This window comes from Vicugna pacos, chromosome 1, assembly GCF_048564905.1.
Source record: "Vicugna pacos chromosome 1, VicPac4, whole genome shotgun sequence".
NCBI classification, from domain to species: domain Eukaryota; kingdom Metazoa; phylum Chordata; class Mammalia; order Artiodactyla; family Camelidae; genus Vicugna; species Vicugna pacos.
The window spans coordinates 124,520,100-124,537,996 of NC_132987.1; the positions used below are offsets into that span (position 1 = coordinate 124,520,100).

Here is a 17,897-nt window from a genome sequence, read left to right on the forward strand (position 1 = left end):
ACCAGTCCTGTTGGTGGCCTGTGGTGCATGGGTCACCTGCTTTGAGCCCCAGCCGCTCACCCCCACATGGCAAGCGTCCCTTCTGCCCTCTGTGAGGATCCTCCCCACCGAGCCGAGGCTGCTCTGGTGTCCAGGGAGGGTGCTGCTGTTTTCCCACCCACATTTAGAGCTGCCGTCCCCACCAGAGTGAGTTTTTGTGTGTGGTATAGGCCTGGGCTCCAGGCCAGCCTTTCAGGAAAGGTCACGGTGCCACCTGTCGTCCACACCTGGGTAGATCTGTCTTTACCCCACTGATTCAGTCTGCCCTGTGCTGACACCACGCCCTCTCCACTGCTATCGCGTGTAACCAGCCTCGATGTCCCTAGGGGAAGCCTACCTGTCCAGCTCCTTCCTCAAGGCTGTATTGGCTGTCCTCGCCCTTTTATGTCAGTGTCCATTTTAAAACCAGCTTGTGTCACAGACGGACCTGCCAAGGGTGGGTGGTTGTTTTGAGCAACTCGAGGAGAACTAGCACATTTGCACTGCGGCGTCTTCCCGCAAGTGGACGCAACAGGTCCCTCCCTTCCTTCCGATCTTTCTCAGCCTCAGTAGTGTTTTGTGATTTTCTTGGGGGAGGCGCTGTGTATTTTTTATAACACTTACTCTTAGGTATTTGACATGTTTATTTAAATCTTATTGTAAATAGTATCATTAAAATTTGTATTTAGTGTGGAGCTGGTAGTTAGATCTCAGCGTTTGTATATTGCTGTTGTATGTGACAGCCTTGCTAATTTCAATTACAGGGTTCATAACACACACCGTCACATCATCTGTGAATAATGACAGTTTTGTTTCCAGTTGTTTTACCTCCCCTGCCGCCTCCCCCAGTCACATTGGCTGAGACTTCGAGTAAAACGGCAAATGTTCTTGACCAACTCTTGGTATCTCAGTTAATGGTATCTGACCATTAATTGTGGTGTCTCTGATAGGATTTTTACGGATGACTTTTAACAATCACATTAAAGGAGTTTCCTTTCATCCCGGATTTAAGAAGGAATTTGAAAATCCTGAATGATAAATTGTTTTACCTTTTTTCACCTTTATTCTGTTATTGTGGCAAATTATGTTGATTTTCTGTTAAACCTCTGCCTTGTTGAGATAAAACTAACTTGATCACAATGCATTATTGTTTTATATGTAGCTGAACTCAGTTTGGAAATCTTTAAACTGTGTTAACAGTTATTAACATCTTGAATTGACCTTTTTATGTAGGCAAAGGCAATAATGTTTTGAGTTGAGGATATTTTTTCTCATTTATTTCTCAGGCTCCATAATTCACTAATCTTACCATGTTGCGCCTGAATGTGGATTACAGTGAAGTGGGGTTCGTTTGGAAGGCGTGCAGTTGCCAGAGGTGGGGAGGGTGAAGCCGTGGCTCTGTCTTCCCCCTTGGTGCGTCTCGCAGGGTGAGGAGAGGGTGCTTCAGTGTCGGGCGGACGCCGGCTTTGTGTCCTCTCGCCCTCTCTTCACCCTCTGCCTCTGCCTCCCAGACGCTCCCTTGCTGGTCACTTGTCCTGTGTCTCTGTCGCACCTTCCTTAGTGAAGCATCCCGCAGGATGGGGTGTGGTGGGCAGGACTCGCAGGGCTGGGGCCGCCCGGGGGTCCAGGTACTTGGCTGCAGCAGCCCTGGGCTCTGGCTGGCTTAGCATCTCCGTGACTGTCTTCTCTTGAGTGCAAGGTGGAGATGAAGACGTGACCCACTGAGGGGAATTGTGGTTGAATGAACCCTGCCAATCTCATAAGGGACGCAGTTGAGACCTGTTCAATGACATGAAAATGCATTCGCAATGCAATGTTGATTGGAAAAAGCAGCGTGAAGTGTGATCCCATTTCCCGAAAATTGCATGTGTGTATGTGTGTGTGTGTGTACATACATAACAGAAAGAATGCTTTATTCAGCTGGCATTTCTATATTCTAAATTATCTATAATAAAGTACTGTTTTATTTTTCTGTTAAGAAAAGTAAATTTAAGTTGTTTTTAAGATAAAGTTATTATGTTCTTTTCAGCATTGTACAAAATAATTATCACCTGAAAACTACCTGCATTATCAGTAGTAGAGTAATAATGGTATGTTATGGGGTGTTATGATTGCTACATTAAAATGTTAATTAATAGTTTCTTAAATTTTACCTTGCTTAGTATTTTTATTTTATTTTAGGCAAACTTTGGAGTCGGAGTTTAAAACTAGCTTATACTCTACTTAATAAACTGACTAGTAAGAATGAACCACTGCTTAAACCTGGAGACAGAGTAAGTAACTAGAATGTAACTTTTTTGGAGTGAGTGAGAACAGAGACTGAAATCTGTTTCATTGACATGGGTTGTTTAGACTTAACAGCATTAACACAAGGAGTATAAAGTCAGCAATGAGGAAGTATTAAGTATGGAAAACATTGGTGTTGATGTAGATAAAGTGACGGTTCTTTTTCCTCCCTCATTTTGCCCATTTACCAGTTCTTCAGCTTCTCTCTTTGACTTTATGGATGTTGATTTTAATGAAAGTATTAGTATCAAATATTAATAAATGTTATATTTCCAAAGTTCAGGTTTCTTGGGGAAACATTGACCTCGCTTTGAAATTCTGTGTTTTGTATTCACCTCCTTCCCTGTCCACGTGGCCGGGCACCCCTTACCCCCAGCCAGGTGGAACGCAGGGGAGGCTGCAGCTGAGTTCCACATCCTGCACTGTCCACGCGGGGCTGTTTAAATTAACCCAAGTAAAATGAAATTAAACTTTTAGTTCCTTGGTTGCAGGAAGCATATTTCCAGGCTTCAGTCACTGTATGTGGCTGAAGCTACCTTATTTGACAGCTCAGAGTAGAGCCCTTCCACCACCGTGGAAAGTTCTGCAGGACAGTGCTGCTCTTGGCAAGCTGAGCCAGACTTGGGAACCCAGGGTGGAACAGGTGCAGAGCGGGAAACGGGAGAGTAGGTGAAAATCAGCACACTTAGTGGTGAAATCCCCAGGGAGGGAGTTGCCTGAAGTCAGATCATCCAGCAGTGAAGCTGTGAGGTGACGGGATGATGCAGTTTCAGGCGACTCTCCGGGTGCCTCAGTCGTCAGTGTGACCTGAAAGGAAAAAAAAAGCAAAGGGGAAGGAGTTAGGGGAGAGGGAGGGAGGAAGAGAAAACAAACAAACTCGGAGGGAATGCCAGACACAGGAAAAAAACTTTTTAAAAAATTGGCATTACTATCCCTGGAGGTGTGAGGTGAAGATGGTGCTCTGTTGACCAGGAAAAGATGCTAGTCGGGAAGACCAGGGCGGAGAGGAGGAGTTAGACCTGATCAGGGAGGCCCAGTATCTGACTGAAGGACTTCCAGGAAGAGAAAGGAGAACAGAGTGGAAATGTTAAATGACAATAATGATGCAAGGCCGTCCCCCGGAGCTGAGGTGCGGGGCCCCCAGTGAGTGCAAGGGACCCACTGAAGCACTAGCCCCCCAGGCTGGGTCAGCCGCGGCGCAGGAAGGGCCTCGCAGCCTTCAGGGGAAGGTAGGCTCAGCAACCTATGGCTTTGGGACCTCTCGGTGTAATACCGGAGAAGAGCAGAGTTCAGAAGCTCGGAGGGAGTATGATTTTAGCCTGAAGTTCTATTCCTGGAGAGTTAACTGCTGTGAGGACGGGGTCACCGTTTTCAGACATGCAAGACTCAAAACCTTGGACTCATAAGCAGTTACTTGGGAAGTTCTTAGAGGATGTGCTTCAGCCAAATGAGTGAGTGGTCCAAACAGGAGAGCCACAGGGGCACCCCACAGGAGCAGCCCAGGCAGCACTGGGAGGATGGGTGCTGTGGGTGGGGTGGGCTGGTCGGCAGCTGGTGAGACCCATGAGCTCACCTGCCTGGCTGGCTATTTGGAAATACCGTTGACAGGGCTTACACACCAGTGGAGCAGCCCAGGCCTAAGTGGCTGGCGTGCACACAGGAAGCACGCTGGTGAGAGAGGTGGCGCCTGCTGCCGCCAGAAGGAATGTAGCCACACAAACAGCGCGAGAACGATGCCTCATGACACCTCGTGCTTTAGAACAAGCCTGCGAGACCCCAAGTCATGCTGTGCTTTAAAATGAGTCTGAGAATCTCTAATTTTTTTTCTCTTGAAATAAATTCTTGCAAGGACAAAGACTTCCAAATAATTTGTTGACTTGCAGGTGAATCCAGGGAGTCAGGTTAATTATAAACAGACTGACAAGGCCCCAGTTAGTGAGTGATGGGAGATGAGTGGCGAATCCATCCTCCTGCGGTGATGTGCTTTATAAAAGTGAACAAACACAGCTCTTTATAACAGATGCTCTGAAAATGCACGTCCTGTACCAAACAACAAGGCACAGTTCTTAAAAGGTAACAACCACTGTTAGCATCAACTTTTAAAGGAGATCTCTGCCGTTTTCAACATATAGACTTTTTGGAAGCTTGATTTCCAGACCTCCAGTACAGAATGAACATAGCTATAGCTTAAATTTTGTCTTTTGAAGTCGTGGGTTATCAGTTGCTCTTCATTTTGTGTCCTCAAAGGCCTCGTGTTAACAGTAGACTCAGATATTGTTCTGAACCATCACTGATGGTTTCAGGCATACTTACTGCAATATTTGGGGCTTACAACAATGTCATTCCATAAATAACTTGTAATTCAACTAGATATTATAAGAAGTGGAAATTGGACGATGGGAGAAGAGGAAGGGGAGAACTCAAAATTGTCAGTAGTCACCTGCAGTAAGAGGAAGTAAAATGCGTATCTGAATACTTTCAAAAATTAGTTACAGCCATATAAGCACAGCGTCTAGAAAGGTGAGAGCAGTTAGCAGAAGGAAGATGTGAATGTTAAAAGCAGCTGCCTTGCTGGGTGGGGAGGGGTGGCCTCACAGTGACCAGCCAGCGGCGGAGAGTGGCCGCCAGGAGGGTCTCCACTGAGGGGCTCTGTGCCTACCTCACATCCCTGTTGGTGTTTCAGTCTTGCGTGAAGTTCTGTCCAAGCAAAACTCTGATGTCAGAATTTTTTCTTTTGGGAGATAACTGGGAGGCACTTTGGCTCCTGGTTCCCTTTTCATGTCCAGGTGTTTTTCACCTGCGCTGGTCGATGGCAGGTAACGGCCCGCCATTTCCTCCCTGAGTTGCTGCTGCCTGGATGGTCAGAGGGGATGGAGCCAGATCTAGACCCCACAGGCAGACCCCCTGGACTTGCCTTTTAAAACCAGGAATTTAACGCTATGTGGTTGCACGTGGGGTAAAGACCTCAATCTAAAAACTACATATTAGAAGTTACATGGTTGAAGAAACTTAAGGACCAAGCATTAAGCCCCAAAGTATACTTTCTGAACAAAATTCCATCTCAGCAGCAGATATTCAGACGACAGAGTTATTCTAGAGGGGATTTCATGGGTTTTCTTTGTACCCTTGTAGGTGGCATTGGTGTTTCCGAACAGCGACCCGGTGGCGTTCATGGTGGCGTTCTACGGGTGCCTCCTGGCAGGGCTGGTTCCTGTGCCCATAGAAGTGCCGCTGACGAGAAAGGTAGTTCAGGGGTGCAGCCGGCTCTCAAGTCCGGGGCCTCTGTCTCCTCACTCCAGGCACTGTCTGGGGAGGGCAGGCGGGCCAGCCTCAGGGGCGCTCGGGCAGCCCCGTCTCCAGACCCTTGTTTACTGTCTTGCTGGTGAGAGGGGGTACTTAGAGCAGCCGTTGTGGGGCTAGTGACCACCTCTGTGGATTCCCCGACAGAAACAAACGTTTTTCCTCCAGTGAATCGAATTTGGGATTTGATGAGGTTTTGTTAAACTTTTTTTCTCAAAACAGTATGTTTATTGATAACAGCTTTCATTTCTTGGGGATAAGTAAATCATTACACCGATGTGTCAGCTCATTTCCTGGTGATAGCTTTCAACATGCAAGACTGAAATTCTCTTGCATTTCTGTTTGTTGTTTAACAGCAAGCAACTTTCATTGCTGACAGACGATCGCGGTGGGTGCTGATGCTCTGGGTGGCTGCCACATTTTTAGCTATAAATATCAGTAATCTGATTATTGAAAAATGTATTAGACTTGGCATGTATTTTTAGAAAACCAGAGTTTCCTATTATAACCCAGTGTTCAGGCGATTGTTAACATGCGTGTTATCAGCAAGAGTCCGCAAGAATCCCAGAAGTAAAGTTTGTGAGTAAAAGCAGTGTACCCCAAGGATAATAATACACGATGAATGGGTGTTTGAGCAGAGATTCTTAGGGAAAAATAGACTGTTAAACTTGTTAGAAGAAAATGATAAAACGTTACAGAGGGACATGTGTGAAAGAAGACATGACTAAAATGAAATGAGCATTTCTGTGTGGAAGTAAGTCAGTGCTAAAGGTCAGGTAATGAAGTGCAAATGTCAGTGCTATTTTTAATTATTTGGGGGGTTTGTTAAAATGCTGCTAAATGTCATTTGCAAGAAAAAAACTTTGGAGAAATTAGCCCATTACCCAGAACTTAATATGTCACAGCAAAAACAATACCTTTTTATTAAAAAAATCTTTTTATTAATAAAATTACATTTCATTTTGAAAAAAATATAGCGTATTCTGATACAGGGCTAAGTTGCTGTAGAAGCTTTGTGAAGGGTGAAAACAGCTCTGCTCTGTGGCTGAGCCTCCTGCCGCCTCTGTCTCCCGTAGGATGCCGGCAGCCAGCAGGTCGGGTTTCTGCTGGGCAGCTGTGGCATCACCCTGGCCCTGACCACGGACGCTTGTCAGAAGGGCCTGCCCAAGGCCCAGACCGGAGAGGTGGCGACCTTCAAAGGTGGGCCCCACGGGCAGGGTGGCGTGTGGCTGAGCCCTCTGTAAACGGGCGCTCCGACCCCCTTTCCAGCTGGTCTCTGGGCAGCGCGGAAGGGCCTCCAGCAGAAGCGAGGCCCTGTCTCGGGCCTTGGTGAACCTTGTGCCTCACGGCTCAGGGTCTAGACCTGTGCTGTTCTGTGTGGTAGCCACTGGCCGGCAGGCAGAAGTTAGTACAGGTTAAGGGGCGGAGGCGCGTCCTCGTGTCGGCAGCTCGAGCCGCGTGGAGGACGGCGGGGCCCTCTGACCGCACGTGCGCGATGTCCCCTGCTTCCTTGCAGGCTGGCCCCCCCTCACCTGGCTGCTGGTGGATGGGAAGCACTTGACCAAGCCCCCCAGGGACTGGCTCCCACCGGCCCGGGACTCAGGGACTGGGCCCGCCTACATCGAGGTAGGACCTTTGCTGGCCGGGACTTGTTCTGCGGGTGTCACTGCTGCCATGACGGGCCACTGGCCACAGTTTCTACCGGCTTGTCCTCACCCCAGAGACGTGAAGGTTCCTATGGAGACTCACGCAGGTCCTTCCGCTTTCACGCCTGCCAGTTCTCTCGCTGCCCCTGGGATGTGGCTTGGTGGGGGGCTTGGTGCACTGTCACCCTCAGCACCTGCCCAGGTTGGGCCCGACCACAGCCAAGGTTGTCACCTTGGGGGCCCCAGTATGAAGTGCACTCAGCCGAACAGGTGGTTAGTGAGGGAGGTGCCACCTTGACCTCCAGAAATGTCACCTCATGAGCTTGTTTCTGAAATTTTTCAGTATAAAACCAGCAAGGAAGGCAGCACAGTGGGGATCGCAGTGCCCCACGCGTCCCTGCTGGCACAGTGCCGGGCCCTGACCCAAGCTTGCGGCTTCTCGGAAGGTAAGGGCACGTGGGTGGCTCTGCAGCCGTGCACAGGGCACTTGGACACTGACTGTGTGGGAGCCAGCCCTACGTGGCATCTGCTGTTCAGTCCAGGTCGTGCAGCAGCCTGGGTACTTGGGGCCCCTGCTACCCTGGACAGGCGGGGTTAGGGTGATCTGTTGACCTAACAGGGTGAAACCCGCTTCCCTCCCGCTGCCTGGGGCCCAGTGGGCTGCTCCCAGCACATCGCGTTTTCCCGTCAAGACACACTTACTCTTACGGTTCACCGTGACTGGCGTTGGCTTAAGCTGTCGCGCACTTGGGTGTGCCAGCAGAACCTTCTTGGAAGGAGCCTGTCTCTTAGTAATGCACAGTAGCTCCCTGTTTACTGTGGAGTACCAGGTGCGCAGCATGGGGAGCTTCTTCCCGTTGAAATACTGGAATTGGACAAAACAAGAAAGTGAATTAAATGGTATGTTTAAGATGTAAAATACCAGTGTATAAAAGCAAGGGGTAGCTGAAGGCACAGCTGAAGACTTCAGTGGACGTTTGGAAAACGATTGTAGGTGCACTGAAGGGCCTACAGAATGTTTCAACAGTTCTGTCAACTAAGAGTCCCGGCCTTACGTCCATCACCTACAATTGGGGCTCTTTAGCCAACAAGGGGGCACATGTACAGTACTCCTGTTCACAGTGCAGCAGCATTCCTGGCACATGATCACGCTACCTCCTTCACCTCTGGTGTTTCTCCCATGGGTGCACCTAGCAGCCCTAGGCTCTGTCCTCGGCCCCAAGTGGGGCCTGGAGCCGGGTCCCACCGAGAACACAGCTGGGGCACTAAGCTCAGGGCGCACTGAGGGGCAGCCCTGGGACTGACATCCACTCCTGCTCCCTGAAAGGCGTCCGTCACAGGCTTCGGGAGAGGGAAGGGGCAAGCGGGAAGCAGCAGCTCTGAAGGGAAGCGACACAGGAGCATGTGACGTGTCCTGGGAGTGCTGGATGATGGCCTCGGTGCTGCAGGAAGTGAGGGGTGTGGGCGTCGGGCTGAGCAGGGCAACCCACAGCCGCCCCGAGCCTCACATCACACGGGCTCTGAGGCTTGTCTGGGTTTTCAGATCAGTGGTCGGCATGCTGCTCTGCTTTCATCCACACATGACCTTCTACTTTTATGTCTTTCCAGTAATTTGAGTAGATAACCAGGATTACTGACACCTGTTGCATGGTGTTTGGAAATGCTGTTTGTGTTTCCTAAGTCTTGGTCGATGATGTAATCACCTCAGAGTTTCTCTGAAAATGCACGTGACTAGTGAAGACGGTCCCTCAGCGGTTTATCCATCTCTGTCCACTTTCAGCTGAAACATTAACAAATGTGCTGGATTTCAAAAGGGACGCTGGCCTGTGGCATGGAGTGTTAACAGTGAGTGTCGCTCGCTTCGTGGTCTGGTTGTTGGGACATTTCATGATGAGGGCACCAAACCCCATGTTTAGGTGATGTGACTAAACCTTGAAGTGTCTCTGACTGCACTGTCCCTGTGGGCAGAACACTGGGGCTCCATCCTCCCTTCCTGGTGGGGCTGGTGCCCCGCCCCTGACAGCCTGTCTCTTTGCAGAGCGTCCTGAACAGGATGCACGTGGTCAGCATCCCGTACGCGCTGATGAAGGCAAACCCGCTCTCCTGGATTCAGAAAGTGTGTGCATATAAAGGTAACAGGATGTCGTACCATCACTTGGTTCCCCCCCACATTAGAGAAGCCTCTCTGAATTGACCTTCAGTGATGGAGAAAAGATAAAGCAGGCGTGAGCGGTGGAGCCCCATCCACCAGCCTGTCGTGGCTCGGGTCCCCCATCCACGCTGGTCCTGACTCCCAGCGCCAGCTGCAGGCTGTCCTGCAAGCAAGGCTGGAGGGGCCTTGGGGAGAACAGCTCTTTTCTACAGGGGCCACGGATTTCTTCCTAATTGTGTTTTCTGACACAAATGCTCCTATTTCTTCGTACTTCTGATGGTTCTAATTTTAAGTTAGGGCTTTGCAAGACACCAGTAGCAAAGCTGTTTGTTCAGGTGAAGTTTATGACATAGAGCGATGGGTCTGCCCCTAGGGCCTCACCCTGCCGTGCTGTCCAGCTTTGGTCAGTCACGGTGCTTCCTGAGCACAGCCACACCCACGGAGCACGGAGGCCGGGCCTCTTCCGTCTTCTCACTGGCTTGTCCTGGGTGCCCGTGTGGGCTTTCGGCCTACGTTCTTTCTGAGTGTGGGTGCTCTGCAGTGTGTTTGGAATCGTCCCCAGTGGGACAGTCTCTGCTTATCCTGTTTAACAGAGGAAGACTGAAGCCTGCTGGGGACATTTGGTGGGTGCTGCCCACTTGTGAGAGGCCCAGTCTGCCCATTTGCACCCTGGGTCCTCCCTGCCCACCCCACATGCCCCCAGGGCTCTGGTAGCTGACGGGCCGACCATACAGCTGCGAGCGGCTGTGAGAGTCGGGAACTCCGGGAGGGGCCGCACAAGACAGAAGAGAGTCTGGGAGTCAGAGTTGAAAGTGAGCTTACTGTCCCTGCGTTACACCTCAAAGCTGGTTTTCAGTTAAAACAGGATGGGGTGGGTTAAGCTGCCTGCGAGGCTCGGCTGCAGAGACTGTGTGTCCTGAAGAAGCCGCATCTCTGCTCTTGTGTGCTGCCTGCGCACCTGTGCACCTGCTCCCTGTGACCCAGGCCCATCCCCCTTCTCTGCAGCTCGGGCCGCACTGGTGAAGTCCCGTGACATGCACTGGTCTCTGCTGGCTCAGCGCGGTCAGAGGGACGTTAGCCTCAGCTCCCTGCGCATGCTGATTGTGGCCGACGGCGCGAACCCCTGTGAGTGAGCCCCGCGGGTCCTGCAGGCCTGGAGCCTCCAGAGGGACAGGGCCGCAGTGTCACGTGAACATAGACGCGTGACTCACGAGTGTGCCTCGGGCATGTTTGTCAGGCCTTGCACTTGAAATGGTTCTGACCCAGCTGACCAGGGTGTAGATACAAACAAGGAGCCTCCTTTGAGGTCCTGCCCTGTGGCCTTGTGCCCACCACACTGGTCAGACCACTCTGCGTGCCTGGCCGCCCCGCGTCCTCCTGGCCGGCGCCCCAGGCTCTGCACGGGGTCTGAGTGTAGCTGCTCGTGGTCCAGGGCCTGCTCAGGGCGTCCTCGGGAGCCTTGGTTTACCTTTGGTGGGATTTTCCCACAGCAGAACCCTAGACTGGGTGGGCAGGAGTTTTTTCACTGATTTAACAACTGTGTGTCACTGTTCATGCATCGAAACTGCCCTGGACCAGAGGCCGCCTTCCGTCTGATCCCCTTCCAGTGTGGCCCTGACCCCCCCGGGCTCCTAGGAAGCCCGTCGCTTGGGAGGGCACCCTGCCTTCTAGCAGCCCACCCACACTTAAACAGGGCCCCTTGTCCTGCTTCCAAAGTCCGGCAGAACTGCTGGCTGCTCTGCATCTGTACCCACACCCTCAGCACAGCCCACCAGCTGCCGGGGGGCCCCTCCCCAGGCCGGCCCCCCACAGACCTCAGACCCCTGCCACGCAGCGGGCCCATCGTTACCTGTAGCGTTGAGTGGTCTGGATTATCCTGTTTGTCCTCTGGTGTGCCCCATGCCCAGTGGAGGCTGGACGCAAGGACCTGTGACAGGTCCTCTCCTCTCCTGGGGCCTCGCTGCGGCAAAGGGCTGCAGGTCGTGGTGCAGGTGATTCAGGCCCTTAGCAGCCAGCACCCAGCCTCATGGGAGCCGAGTTTTCATATCCCTGGCACCTTGACTGAGGCCACTTGGCAGACTGTGCATCTCTGAGGCATGTCTGGGGGAGGGTGGGCATGTGCACCTGGGCCTGTGCTGTGAAAGGTTCAGCTCTGGCTCCGTAAATGCCCTCGGTCACCTCCCACTTGGCCCTACGAGGTGATGCGGCGGGGCTGGCCCTGCATAGATCTCAGACACAACACAGGGGTTTCTTTACTGGTGATTTGAAAATGCAGCTCGTTTCTTGTGGAAACAGCCCCACCCCCTCCCCACAGGACTTGGCTGGGATACCTGTGAGGTGGAAGGGGTGCCACCTCCAGGCTTGGCATCGGGCATCCTTCCAAGCTGTGTGCCCGTCAGCCTTCCACTTACCTCGTGTCCCCCTCTCTGTTTCACGCAGGGTCCATATCCTCCTGTGACGCATTCCTCAATGTCTTCCAGTCCAGAGGACTGAGGCCAGAGGTCATCTGTCCTTGTGCCAGTTCTCCGGAGGCACTCACGGTTGCCATCCGCAGGTAGCTGACCACTTGCTCTGTCTTGGAGACGCTTAACGCTTCCTCATTCAGCTGAGTCACCTGTGGTAGCAAATTTGGATCATTTGTTCCTGAGCAGTAGAAATCGTGAGCAGTGCTCGCCCCAGGCAGGTCTCCCAGGCCCGTCTGTGCTGCGATGGGGCAGCCCTGGGCAGGTGCCACACTCCACACCGTGTTGGCTGCACACCCCACACCAGCCTGGGTTTGTGGCGTGAGATGGATAGCAGTTTCCTGGGCGATAATGTCTAGATTCTTGCGACACACAGGCTGTTTTCCCGTGTGCTTCTCAGGTCAGGAAGGCTTGTGTCCCACAGGGAACATTGCAGCCCAGGACTCGCCCCTGTTCTACGGTGGGGTGGCCAGCATCCAACGCCCATCAGCCGTGGATGGGGGTCCATACCTGCAGAACCCTTAACCTCCCCAGAGAAGCCGCCGGGCCCCGCCGCCCCCAGGCTGTGTTCTCTTTGTGCTCTGTGCTCCTCCGTTTGAAGGTGGACAGCGGGGTTGGGAGGCCTCGGAGGGCAGCCTTGTGCTCCTTCCTCGCCCCCGTATCGCTCCCCAGGCCCCTGCAGTAGTGCCCTCTGCTCACCTTCCTGCCCGGGTCACCTCTGTGCCCACCTCATCCCATCCTGGGGTAGAGGGTAGCTGAGGTGACTTCGTGTTGACTTTCTACCCTCAATTTAGTTGTTAGGAAGTTAGTCTCAGCTGTAGTCTTGTGTTACGTTCATGTATTTGTAAATAGTAGTAAGTAATCCTAAAATTCCAATAATGAATAGCACTCAAAAGAACATCTGTATCCTTCACAGACCGTAAGGCATTTTCATTCCTTTATCTGTGGTGCTTTCTTTTGCTTGACAGTGTAAGTTTTTCTCACTGGAGACTATACAACACCCCAGTTAGTGCTGATGTGTAACAAGCCACACCCAAGCTCGGTGCCTGGAAACAGCAGCAGTTACTTTATTTCCTCTCATGCCCTCCGCGGTCGGGCCTTGGAGGGGCTGCACTGGGCAGTTCTGGCTTGCAGTTGGATGGGCTCCAGGCTGATGGGGCTGGGTAGCTGCCACCGTCCTCCCTGCGTGCAGTCTCGGGCCAGACTCCAGCCTTGGGGTGCCCGTCTGTTAATCCGGTTCTGTTTCCAGGCCACCCGACCTGGGAGGCCCTCCTCCCAGAAGAGCTGTGCTGTCCATGAGTGGCCTCAGTCATGGGGTGATCAGGGTGGACGCAGAAGAGAAGCTGTCGGTCCTGACCGTTCAGGACGTCGGTCAGGTGATGCCAGGAGGTAAGGTTGCAGCTGGAGAGCTTCCTTGTCCTGTGGTCGAGTGACCCAGCCACGACTCAGGAAGTGCACAGATCCTGCACATGTTAAAGTGGTTCCACGTGGAAACTGGGATGTTAATTTGTAACATATTTTTTTCAGTTTTTGCCTCCCTTTATATCAAGTTTAAAGTTGTGCTAAAGTACTGTGGGATGTTTTTCTGGCCTGTGAACCAGCCCTGGTTCTCTGGTGTTTGGGAGACAGTGACGGAGCTTGCAGGGCGCCAGGCCGTCTTCATGCCTCACCCACGTCTGCCGATGACCCAGTTCTTAGGCTGCCTCGTATGTCCGAGCAAGGACGTCTTAAGTGAGTGGCCTGGCACTGAAGACTCCCAGGAGCGCCTGTGGTTCCAGAAGGGCCCTGCGGGCCTGAAGGACACCCGCGCTGTGGGCTTTCTGCCTCCTGCGGCAGTGAGTGAGGCAGGGTGAGGGCGCCATCTCCCTGCAGGTCTCCTGTGGGTGCTTGCACACGTGGTGACATGCATGCAGTGTCATGGGGAGAAGGAGGAGCAGAGCCCGACCTGGGAGGCCCCGTGGCAGTTGTGAGTGGGGTGCGCCCTGCTTGCTATGTGCTCTGAGATACCCTCTCCCCATGGTGACCCCACGGCAGCTCCAGCTCCCCTCCTACCCACGCTGGCCCTGCTGGGGTCCCGGCTGCTGTCTGGACCCACCAGATGACCTCCGGAGGCCGGCTCCCTGCTCTGCATCAGTCTCCCTGCCCAGCACTGCTAGTGGTGCAGGCTCCCAGGCCCTGGCCCTGTGTCTGCAGCCCTGCATCCCCCAGGTGCTCGTGGACACCGCGTAATCCCAGCTCAGGTACAGGGCAGGAACCAGAGGGACAGCCTCAGGTCGGCTGTCTGACTCTGTGTGTGCAGAGGTCACGACACTTAGAATAAGACTGGACATATACATTTATTTCTAGCTCCACTCTTTTAGAAACATGAGTTCTCTTTTTTTCCCTTTGTGTAAGTCTACCAAAAATAAGGACTCATCAGTTATGAAGAATGAACACGAGGATGAACATTTTAAGAAGAATAAAGAACAGGGTCTAATTCTTAGTTATCAGGAGGAGGGCACAGTATTTCTTTAAAAGATTGTTGGAGTATTGTAACAGGTGATTCTTTTGAATGAAACTAAGGACTTTCATAGTAGAGCTCATTTAATTTTTTCCGTAAACGTGTGTGTGTGTGTGTGTGTGTGTGTGTGTGTGTGTATGTACATGGTCCCCTGGGCATGTCTGTGTGCACATGCTCCCCTGGTGGGTGGGGGTGTGTGTATGTGTACATGGTCCCCTGGGCATGTGTGTGTGTGCATGTGCTCTCCTGGGGGCGGTGTGTGTGTGTGTGTGTGTGCACGTGTGCACATGGTCCCCTGAGGGGATGTGTGTGCACGTACTTTCTGGGGGTGGGTGTGCACGTGCTCCCCGGGGGTGTGTGTGTGTGTGTGTGTGCACGTGTGCACATGGTCCCCTGAGGGGATGTGTGTGCACGTACTTTCCGGGGGTGGGTGTGCACGTGCTCCCCTGGGGGGGGTGTGTGTGCACGTGTTCTCCTGGGGTGGGTGCGTGTGTGCACGTGGTCCCCTGGGCATGTGTGTGTGCACATGCTCTCGTGGGGGCGGGGTGTGTGTGTGTGTGTGTGTGCACGTGGTCTCCTGGGGGGGTGTGTGTGCACGTGGTCCCCTGGGCATGTGTGTGTGTACCTGCTCCCGAGGGTGCGTCTGTTTGCCGCGCAGTGCAGACCTGATCTAGTGTCTTGTCTTGGCAGATGCGCTGCCTCCTGCCATGTCAGCCCCAGGGTGTGTGATACCACGACATGCAGGGTTGGTGGGTTCTGTCTGATTGTGACTCAGGCGGGGTCTCTGTTTTGTGTGAGTGCACGTGAGCATGTGTACCTGGGGGCAGGTGCACTGTAGCCCCACCCTCCACTCACTACCCCTCTGACCCTCCGCTGAAGCTTCCATCTGAGTTGCACGTCCTCAGACACAGCTGACCAGTTGCCCTCATCCTCTTTCCTCGCTGCGTCTCTGAGACAGAACTCACCAGGAAACCTCAGGCAGAGGCGAGGGAAGGAGTGCGTCCAGGACTGCAGGTTGTTCCGTTTGTCCCTGAGGGTCTGAGTTCTGTTTAGGGCCACTGTGCGTTCTGGTGTGTGTGTTGCTCTTGTCAGGGCCTTTCTGGATGCCTGCTCTGTGGCCCGGTCGGTGGCCAGGGCTGTAGTGACCAGATGGGCAAGGTCCCCAGAGCTGAGAGGCAGGGCCACAGGCAGCAGCATCCTTCAGGGTGCTGCTTGGTGAAGACAGAAGGGGCCATGGGAGGGGCCACAGAAAGGCCTGCGTGATGGGACTAGCCCACGGCCCGGAGAGGGGTCCACCAGGCTCTGGGGCAGGAGCTGGCCTCGAAGGCAATGGTGTGAGGTAGTGGCCATCTCCCGGGGGTTCAGGAGGGCGTGCAGGGAAGGAACCATGGAGTCTGCGTGTCTGAGAGCCCTTCCCGGCCGCCGTGCTTCCTGTGTGGAGGAGGCTTCCTCCACGGACCATATGAGACACACAGGCTGTGACTAGAGGGTGTGAGGTATCTGTGCCATGAAACACCCGTAACGTTTCTGCTCTGCAGATACCGAGCAAGCAGATCGTTGTGAGTGATCCTTCTGAACGCATTCTTCATGACTTTGAGGGTTTTCTCTTTCTAGCTAATGTCTGTGTTGTGAAGGTGGAAGGTACCCCTTATCTTTGTAAAACTGATGAAGTTGGAGAAATATGTGTCAGCTCCAGTGCAACTGCTGCAGCGTACTACGGTCTGCTTGGAATCACGAAGAACGTCTTTGAGGTCCGTACCTCATTCCGACCTTTGTGTTGGAATCAAGCTTGCAGCTGCAGTGCAGGGGGTAGGCGAGGTGTGTGGGGAGAGGGCAGCCCTCCGCCTCCGCGGTGCCCACACTGCCGCGTCAGCGCTAAGCAGGTGCCCTCAGGCCTGGCGGGTTGAGGTTGGCCCAGGGCAGCTGGCACTCTGCGTGCTGGAGTTGGGTTGTCCAGAGAGCCCAGCACGCGCCCATTCCTCTGGGCCAGGCGCCGGGATCGGGGGAGGCGCATAGGCCACGAGGGCCGTGCAGGGCCCAGGTGCCCAGCGGGCCTCGCAGGGGCAGGGACTCTGGCCCCGCGGAGCCTCTTCCCCACCAGGGCAGCGAGTGACAGCCCATCTGAGGGGCCACACCCAGTGCAGGCAGCCCCTGTCTGCCTGCCAGTTGACTGATTCCCCATGGGCCACGGCTGACCTTAGCCCCCCAACTCTGTGCAGACGGTCCCGGTGACTGCTGGGGGAGCACCCGTCTCCGACAGGCCTTTCACCAGGACGGGGCTGCTGGGCTTCATTGGGCCTGTGAGTATGTCCCGCTGCCAGGGCCCGGGCCTCCAGTTGGGCGCATGGCCGGGGGAGGGGTGCTGCCGGCATCCAGTGGCATCTGGAGACCCGGGATGCAGTTCTCTCAGACGCCACTGATGCGAGTTTGGGATCCTGGCCCTTGGCCCAGCAGCATTAGGTCCTTTGCAGACTTCACCCACAGCTGTAGTCCATATTCCCACCCCTGGCCCTTCTTGTGCTGACCCCTTCCCTGGGTGCCCCCTTGCTCCCACTCCACCCCACCAGGCTGTCAGACCCCTTCACCATGGTCGCCCCGCCCTGGGTTTCCCCATCCCCGTCACCGAGTCTCTAGGTCTCCATGTGCCATCAGAGCCTGCAGCAGGGTCTGAGCCCTGACCGCACCCTTGTCCTCAGGATGACCTGGTCTTTGTCGTGGGCAAGCTGGACGGGCTGATGGTGGTGGGAGTTCGCAGACACAATGCAGACGACATTGTAGCCACCGCGCTGGCCGTGGAGCCCATGAAGTTTGTCTACAGAGGCAGGTGATGCACTGTGGGTCCCCGTGCTGTGCCTTTAGATTCTCCTCTGCTGAACATTCAGGAAGGACAGCCCAGTGATATGAATACACTAAGCATTTCTGTTCGTCAGAGAAACTTCACAAAGAAAAGGGTGGTGTTTGGAGGAAGGATGCCAGAATCAGTGTCCTCAGTGTCCACAGAGCTCAGCTGGTTCCTTAGGAGGGTGAGATTCAAAGCTGAGACCAGGCACAGGTGCCATGGAATGAGTGGTGTGGCGAGGGCAGGCGCTGCCCAGCATCCCGATACCCAGAGGTGCGGCTGGGACAGAGAGCACCGTCTTCTCTGAAGTCACCAAGGTTTAACGAGACCTTGCTCCTGGGCCACCTTTTCTGAACATGGTCGGCAAGCACTTTAAAGTTTCTAATTTCCGTAGAGCAAATAAAGGGGCCCCTGGCCCAGGCCCCAGGGCAGCTGGAGGGAGGAGGCGGCCCTGTCCAGTTGGTCTGGCTGCAAAGCTCTTTGTCCTGGAGGGAGTAGCTCCTCCTCCTAGTTGGTCCACTCGGCCGACTGCATTTCTTAAATTTATTTTTCTTAAGGGGGTGCTTTTATTGCTCAGACCAGGGTGCCTGGGAGCTTGTCCGGAGCCTTCCTTAAGAGTATACCTTAAAGAAACCAGGGAATTTGGCCTGTGGTGGGTCAGCACAGTCAGGGTGAGGGTGTGGGTGGCTGTTTA

At 53.7% G+C, this 17,897-nt stretch overlaps 1 protein-coding gene across 8 annotated transcripts in view; it reads left to right on the top strand.

The window, feature by feature from the left end:
* The window catches only part of DIP2A (disco interacting protein 2 homolog A), an 82,026-nt gene that overhangs the window by 38,336 nt on the left and 25,793 nt on the right, over positions 1-17,897 (top strand). For 7 of the 8 annotated variants that reach the window (XR_012076892.1, XM_031678605.2, XM_031678743.2 and 4 more), the window contains 13 exons: positions 2,200-2,291; positions 5,437-5,547; positions 6,681-6,804; positions 7,121-7,230; positions 7,594-7,696; positions 9,031-9,095; positions 9,289-9,382; positions 10,408-10,527; positions 11,842-11,956; positions 13,114-13,253; positions 15,979-16,115; positions 16,584-16,664; positions 17,061-17,188. Coding sequence is in view for 7 of the 8 variants with exons in the window: in XM_031678605.2 (XP_031534465.2) it covers positions 2,200-2,291; positions 5,437-5,547; positions 6,681-6,804; positions 7,121-7,230; positions 7,594-7,696; positions 9,031-9,095; positions 9,289-9,382; positions 10,408-10,527; positions 11,842-11,956; positions 13,114-13,253; positions 15,979-16,115; positions 16,584-16,664; positions 17,061-17,188 (1,420 nt within the window). In the remaining variant the exon portion in view is untranslated. Of the gene's footprint in view, positions 1-2,199; positions 2,292-5,436; positions 5,548-6,680; positions 6,805-7,120; positions 7,231-7,593; positions 7,697-9,030; positions 9,096-9,288; positions 9,383-10,407; positions 10,528-11,841; positions 11,957-13,113; positions 13,254-15,978; positions 16,116-16,583; positions 16,665-17,060; positions 17,193-17,897 lie in introns of those variants that run through there. The other variant, XM_031678905.2, reaches the window with a different exon arrangement.